Source organism: Xiphophorus hellerii, chromosome 4, assembly GCF_003331165.1.
Source record: "Xiphophorus hellerii strain 12219 chromosome 4, Xiphophorus_hellerii-4.1, whole genome shotgun sequence".
NCBI classification, from domain to species: domain Eukaryota; kingdom Metazoa; phylum Chordata; class Actinopteri; order Cyprinodontiformes; family Poeciliidae; genus Xiphophorus; species Xiphophorus hellerii.
The window spans coordinates 17756250-17764573 of NC_045675.1; the positions used below are offsets into that span (position 1 = coordinate 17756250).

Sequence of the window (8324 nt, forward strand, 5' to 3'; positions counted from 1 at the left end):
TATTGAGAGCAATAATATACAGTAAATTAGAAGCACACAGTATGCATGAAAAGGTTCCCTGTGACATTATTATTCATTTTCTTTGACTGTTCTTGCTGGTTGAGGTGGAGGCGGGCAGCTAATTTTCCCTCCTCTCAACAGTGCACAGTTAGATACAGTGGTCCAGTCATCGTAGGCGTGTTACGCCCTTATAGCAGGTCGTCTACTAAATATGTGGGGTCGTCAGATGATGAGTGGGAGAGAGAAAAAGAAGATAAAGTTCTGCCACATAAATTAGTTCTTTTTCCTTTAAGCTTCCCTGAGTATTTTCTCGTTTTACTTTTTGTTAAACCACAAAAATGAAGCCCAGAGATTTTCTGTAAAATCAGACACTCTTTCTGTTCTTTTTTTTACCTTCTGGATCTTAAATTTGCACACAAGAGTGAATTAAAAGACTCATTTAGCACAAAGAATTTATTGTTAATTGCTCTAAAGCACAAAGTCAGACTATGGCAGGCTTTGTACATAAATTACACAGTTTTGCATTATTCTTGCAAATAATTTACAGCTTTTTTCCAGCTTATCGTAAGAAAACTTACAACTGAGAAAATTCCAACAGAGCGAGTGTAATTACTTATTTTTCTCTCCTATCCTGAATAAATAAAGAGCCTGTTTGCATCACCTGGTCCTTTCTTATGTTTCTATTCACCCAGGAGCGGGGTATTTTTAGCCTTAGATGTCTGTTTCATCCTTAATGACCTAGCCTCATTTACTGCACAGTTAAGCACCTTTATGGGCATATGGAGCTCTGGGTGAGGGAGCAGCTAAATGTCAACGGTGAGCAAACACTTTTTCACGTTAGCATGTGGTCTCTCTTTCAGAATGTGTACTACACCAGTAACCAGCAGTTCCTTGTCGGACTGCTCAGTCCCACAGTTGATGACGACGACAATAAGTGCCTGGTGGACGTAAATGGCAGGCCACGTCTCATTGAGTGTAACTACGCCGCAGCCAAACGTATGAAGCTCCACTGGCTCTTTACTCAGGTGATGATTCCTAAAACATGCTGTCAACTTTACTACATGCACCTACTACACTTTCGCCTTCTCAAATCAAATTGACCAATCACATCAGCCTTCCAGAGAATAAAAAGAAAAACAAGGTTAACTTAGCTCAAGGGTTGGCAACCCAAAATGTTGAAAGAGCCATATCGGACCCAAAAAACAAATCTGTCTGGAGTCGCAAAAAATTAAAAGCCTTATATAAGGCTTATAATGAAGGCAAAACAGGCTTTTAGTGTTTATATTAGCCTATTATCAAAATGACTTAAGTGTATACATAATTAGCATTCATGATTAAATGTTTATTTTCCCTGCAGTGCATCCTGGAAGGAATGATGCACCACGTGACTCTGTTGTACGATGTACATTTTTATTATGAAGATCGACAGGGAAAGGGTCTTTTTTTTTCCTTTTGTAACTCGGAAAATCATCTCCCAAATGCAGTTTGCATAACAATCGCTCTTTGTAAATAATCACCGTAAAGTGCGTGATCAAAAATAAATGTGCGAAAAAACAACAAAACGGAACGTGCATAACGTGCCCCTTATTTGGGCAACAAACGGAGTGCAATAAAACGCAACCGCCAGTTAAAAAAATAAAGCAGTAGCCTTTTGAAAAGGTAAAGTATATAAAATTGAATTAATACACTAAGTTTGATTTCTGTGCAAATGCCAAACAAGTCAGTGTAATGCTTATAGTAAGGTGCGCTCGTCTTTAAAGTACGGTACTCTTTTTGTTATTTGACAACTTCTCGCTACAGAGCAAACATTCAGGTAATCCTTCTGCATTGGCAATGAATGCAAATGATTCGGTCCAAGAATTATAGAATCTCTCCTCTGCTATTTTCCTCTTTTCTGCTTTGCTCTCCATGGCCCACCACACACCCGTCAGGTTGTTTACAACAGCCACATGCCTCGCACCCCGCCCAGCTAAAAGAAACGTGTGTCACAGGCTATGACGCAAATCTTTGTTGACAGAAATGTTGAAATTTAATATTTATTTGACACATTTTTATAGCATTGGAAAATGTTAAGAATGATTGTGTGATGTTTGTCCTCCTACAGAAACTATATTAAAATATATATATATATATATATATATATTTCCCACCCCCATCTTTTTCCATTTTCAAACATTTTTGAAAAAGCTCCAGAGAGCCACTAGGGCAGCGCTAAAGAGCCGCATGCAGCTCTAGAGCCGCAGGTTGCCGACCCCTGACTTAGACAAATATTATGTCAACATTGACATTATTTTTTATTATTGATCAATAATGTCAAGCAAACTTGTCATGCATATACACATACACAATTTATGTTGCCCAATCAAACGTCCTAATACAACAGGTGGTTTTGAAGCAGACATCCTTTTTAGCTACAACACAAGATGGCTGCCAAAGACGGCGCACTCACATGGCAACATCCAAACTTATTAACAGTACTCTGGCATACAACAGAATGTAGCAAACAACATAGCAGTGATCGCAAGACGAAGCTTCATTAAGCCCTTCAGCTTTCCATCCTATTCTTCATTCAAGAGCAGAAGCTGCATAATGCTTCATTTATGCTACTGCGCCACCTAGTAGACAAGGCATGTAAACAGGCAAAGTGATTAAAGTGACATGACATTGGTCGTTGATGCTTTAAGCTAAATACATAAATGAATGATGTTAGTAATGCCAATGCATACATGTTGAGTATGATCTAAATTAATGTATGATACTACATTATCATACTGTATGATACTATGTCTGGATCAAAAGGGAAACTGAGAGGACTGACGACTGCAAAGCGAATGGGCTAATGCTACTTTGTAACTGTGCCTTAAAACAGAAGGACACATGACTATAATATAGAGCAGTAAGAGAAGAACTTAGTGAGTTTAAAAGTTCTGCCAGGAACTGCAGCAGTTCTCCTGGCCTGCACAGACTCATTGAAACTGTTTACTCTAAATACACCTACTGTTACATTTTTTTTTTTTTTTTTTTGTGGCAGGTGCTTGAAGATATACGTAGGATTCCCTTTTTATGGAACCATTTATTTTGTGAGTCACTGAAACTATGCATTTGAGATTTCAAGCTTTGAAACTATAAGCTATTTTAACAGAACCAGGAGACATCTCACTGCATACCCGATAATAGCAATTAAGCTGGTACATATATTTTGTGGCCTCTGAAGGCTGTCATTGCCGCAGTAATCACAGGCTTCCGTTTCTCTAGCAGTAAGATGTGACTTATTCCATGTAAGTGCTTTGAAATTAGGCCTGTTTTAGAACAAAAACATCATCCTTTTGACCTTCTCAACGCTGCACTGCCACCGCTCATTTGTCTGCCTGGTTTTACACCATCATCGGCAAAAAGGTTTTTCATGCTCGAGCTCGGATGTCACAGATCTTCACACTGATCTTTATTTTAGTTAACGCTGCATAATGCAGTAAGAGCTATGGGAGCGTGTCAGCGAGGCTGAAGCTTATCATGTCCCTGAAATGTGGCATCAATTATTGACATGGTTGTGACTGCACATGTGCAAAGTGTTGAACTGAAACGGAAATAGATCACTTTGATGCAGCCAAAGCAACTTTACGAAACAGAAAGATCTGCAAATAAAAGAGAGGGTTTATTTGATCTTGCTACAAACACCACACCAGTCTGCAGAAAACCTTCATGACTCAAGATATTTTAATCTTTTTCCATTAAAACTGCAAGATTGTTTCACTTCTTTTAGTCACCACAAAATCCACTTATTATGATTGACTTTAAGTTGTGCTTTGCAAAATGAATGTAATGTGTATAGATGTGCACGCAGATTAGTCAGACTTGGATGAATTGCAGGAATGCCTTTTTATTCATTATATACAAATACCCATTGTTCTATCAGGAAGACAGAAAATCCAGTTTAAACCCCACAGACTGTAGCATAAATTAGATCTTCTCACATTCACTGATCAGTAAATATTTGGAGATTTGTATTGTACGTACAAAGGAGCAAAGCTGCAACTCAGCATTTCATTGTATAGATGTATAGTCATTCAGAGTTTCATTTTGGACTTACTCCTCACGTTTGAAAAATTAATTATCTCAATTCTTGAAAGTTGAGGGTGAAAATTTTAAATAAGAGCTGACAAGGTAAATTTGTGAACAATAGGAAAATTGTGCAATGAAATCCTTCTGAATGACTTTTTTTCATTGCTTGATATCTTTCTGTAAATGATGACATTGTCAATGTTAAGAAAAACTCAACTGTCCTGCTGTGATCAGCCTTTTGCTTTGTGTATATTTTGTCAATGACATCACAAGAGGCACAACAACCAGTAAACTCTGTGACAGACAAGTTTTCAAAATATATTCAGAAGCATTTGAGTTTCATTCTGTCCTTGTCTGCTTCACAGAATACTTCAATGTGTTCACACATATTCAAACATTGCGAATAAAAGTAAAAACCTTTGAAAGAGAGAACAAGCAACAACACAGCATAAACAAGAACAATTCTTATGGAAATACTCAAAATAAATGGGATCACTTAACCTAGGCTATCTGTAATGACACCAAATGCTTCTTCTTGGGAGAATAGATTTTATCGTCATGAAATTGAAATTTACAAGTAGCAATCAAAGAGAAACCTGGCATGTTGCATCATAAGCAATCAACTCTATCTAAAGTAAGTTTGTTGTAGCTTTAAAAGGTTGCCGTTTTTAATTAAATACTGTACAAGGGTTAAACAATAGGCAAATCATAGTTTTCTGCTTTTATTATTGACTGAGACAATGTTATATCTGTCAGGGCCAACTAAAGTCTATAAGAAAGAACTGAGAACAAAATATGTTACAACAAAAGAAGTATATTTTAAACATGCATGCGAAAAGATTTTTGCAACTCTTCATAATCAGATTCAGGGCTGATGTCGGCAGTAAACAGAAAACAATATTTTCTATCCATATGTTTCAAGCAGACAGTCATTGTTTCAGCTTTCATAACCTTTCCTTCCCACCAACTCAATCAGCATGAGTCATTGCTGGAAGAACTTATGGGTATCAGTGAATGTAGCCAATATTCAAGAATCTACAGCCCAAGCAGAATTCAAGCTAATTTCATGCTTATGTTTTTATATTAATTTTGTTAATTCAAATTCTGGAAACCTGTCTTGGGTGAACACTGCCTGTTCCTCAGTGACCTTTATATACCTCCTTGTCCTATCAGGGTCAACCCTGCAAGGAGTAGGGCAGTGGTTCCCAAAGTGTGGGGCGCGCCCCCTAGTGGGGGTGCCGTGCCATTGCAGGGGGCGGGGGGGCAGGCCATCATATAGGTAATACTGTAGACTGTTTTATTCTGCATCGTTCTTTAGCATTTTTGTATTATCCATTAAATCCTAATATTGAAATTTTGGCCATGAACGTAAACATGAAGTCAGTTCCTCCTTTACTACATATTTTCATTTTGTCAATAATCTGAGAAAGTATGTTTTCTATCCTTTCTGATTCTTTGCCTTTAACTATGTTGACATTATCTGTTGGGCCCAACGAGGAAGGCACTTCTGCAGCTTACATTGATATTCCTTAACAGCAGTGTGGGTTTAGAGAGGGGAAGTTGCATTCTGCTCAAATTGCTCTTCTCGAGCCGAGCACAATTCTAACTAGCCTGCTTTTATCTTTTTCAGGGAGGATCTATTCAGAACAGAAAATCAAAGAGATGCCTAGAGCTTGTGGTGAACAGCGACAATGAGTTTGGCTACCAACTGGCTCTGCAGAAATGCGCCGGACAGAAATGGTTCATCACAAATGTGTTGTTTAGCAACTTGCTATGATCGTGTGCCGAAGGAAAACACTGGAGTCTTTTTCAGAGCACGTTTGTGTGTATCTGGCTGCATATCAGCGCTGGGTGAAAGGATAAGAAGCAGGAAACGCTGCATGGTTGGATAAGTTCATTTTGAGCCATGATGTCCTCTGATGAACGGCCATCATTTCATCCTAAATGTTAAACATTTTATTTCACCAACGAGATCAGCCATAGGTTGCAGATATTTTGCATACTTGACAAGATGGTATATTTAGTATATTTTATGGTAAATGTATTTTAGTCAGATTTCTGTTGACCTGCTTTTTTGTTTAAATTTGCTACTGTGTAGCAAGCTTTCGAAACCTGTAATTATTTTTATTTTTGTGTCTCAGGTTTGTAGATTTACTACTCAATGAAGCTGTACAGTTGTGAGAAATGTTGAAATAAATTGGGACATAATATTTTATAAATGTTAAAGGTTTTCTTATATGTATATCAGTAAAAAAATTATGAGAACTACTGAGTACAAGTGCCTTTTATATTTGTTGCCCAAAGGTGTGTGATACCATTATTGAAATTAAAAGTATTCAAAACTACAATTCATCTGTATATTTTGCTGATCATTTTATTTATTAGATTTATTTACATCAATTTAGATTTATTTACCAAGTAACATATTTCAAAATGTGTATGTACTGTAGCTTAATGTGCTACAAGATTTGGAAAGAAACAATTAGAAAATCACATGACCCTAAAGAAAGCAGAGCTAATTTTGTACCTCCAAGTTTTTCTACCCATTTATTCGGCTTCCAGAACAGACAGAAATGGTCACCAATTTCTTTATTGGTTCTGGATATGTACTAGAACCAATAAAGATTTCATTAAACCACCCAGAGACATTACATTTGGAAAATTATGTGGCTGGTTAAGTTATGACAACCTGGTGAAGTCTACTTATTTGATTCTCTTTTTAACATACTCACTAGCTACTTTTTCAGGTAAGTCTTGGTGTTTTCGAGTTGGATCCATTTTTGCCTTCAGACATGCCTTCATTCTTCACCGTTTTAGATTCAACAAGCTGTGGTAAACATCCTTCCTCAGAGAGTTTGGTTTATATTGACAGTTGCTGCAGATTTGTCAGCTGCACTTGAGGAGAATCCTCTATTAGATTGAGATCTGGTGATTGCAGAGGCCCCTGGAGTACAATGAACTCATTGCCAGTTTAAGATGTTTTGAGCTTTGTGACATGATGCATTATCTTGCTGGAAGCATCCGTCAGTATATGGGCATACTGTGGTCCTAAAGGGACAGAGATGTTCAATAACAATCTTCAGGTTGCCTGTGGCTTCTTAACAGTGCTCAATCTTTCTCAGTTTGAACTTCAGCATGTTGTGTCTACCATATCTAGACAACCAAATGCAATGAGTTGAATTCGTTATTTGCTGAATTGTGTTTACAAGTAAATGTCTGACTAAAACACTGACTAGTGAGTGTTTGCAAGAAATTATTAATGGTTTTGTGGTACTAGTGGACATTATTCATTTGCAGCCTGACATGAAGAAGGGCAGAGAGAGAAGGAGAAGGCATGCAGTGAATAGACCCTGGGCTTGTTATTAGTGCATAATAATATAGTCTCAGCTTATGATGCACCTGCTCTAGCACTGACTGATATGGCCTCCCATGTTTATTTTTTATTAGATAAACTATTCTGATGAGCATCACTCATCTAACAGGTTAAAATGAGGCATGTTTGTAGTGCAATAGTCTATGAGCGGGACATGCACCTGCTTTCTGTTACGCTTCACAGAGCCAAAGGCGGATGGATGGAAAAAATGGAAAGTCCATTTAAACTGGGTTTTATTTTTGCCCTGTTTCAAGTTTCCACTTCGTCTAAAACACCAACATAGCCATTGTCAACATAATGTTTTTCTGCAGCCTTGGCAGCGTCGTCTTCCAGCACTGAATTGTTTATGGCTGTCACCTGAAGGCCAGGTCTTTGTTTCAAATCTCACTAAGCCCTAGCTTTTCTGTGTACTCTGTGTGTTCTTTCTGTCCATGCCCAGGCTTTTTAGAAGTACTTTGGTTACCACCTTCAGCATAGAAAAGTACATATTATGTTCAGGATTAATTCTAAGACTTGAAAATAGTTGTGTTGTCTCATATCTTTGCTTGTCTCACTTGTTGCACACTGATTTGAGGGATATTCTCCCTCTGCTTATCCAAGAAACTGAAAACAATTGAAGTTGTTGTCTTAAGAGTTTGATATTTCATGATGAGACTTTGTAATTCTTCAGTTATTTTGAAAACATTAATATTTTGTCACTTATAAGTTATTTCAGTCATCTCTGCATGTGCTTGAATACCTCTTATTCCAAATATGTTGAACTTAAACATTTCTTTAGACTGTGTAACTTTTCTTTTGCTTAACAAATCAAACATACACAGTGTTCCAAATTATTATGCAAATTGGATTCAAGTGTCATAAAGATAAAAGTTTTTGTTGTGCTATTAAATTT

The 8324-nt window shown here is 37.3% G+C and overlaps 1 protein-coding gene across 1 annotated transcript in view; it reads left to right on the top strand.

Moving 5' to 3' along the window:
* galnt18b (UDP-N-acetyl-alpha-D-galactosamine:polypeptide N-acetylgalactosaminyltransferase 18b) overlaps positions 1-6409 on the top strand; it is an 89661-nt gene extending 83252 nt beyond the window's left edge. The window contains exons 10-11 of the mRNA XM_032561444.1: positions 861-1025; positions 5690-6409. Of these exons, the coding sequence (XP_032417335.1) occupies positions 861-1025; positions 5690-5836 (312 nt within the window). The 3' untranslated portion in view covers positions 5837-6409. The remainder of the gene's footprint in view (positions 1-860; positions 1026-5689) is intronic.
* The last annotated feature ends 1915 nt before the right edge of the window (positions 6410-8324 follow it).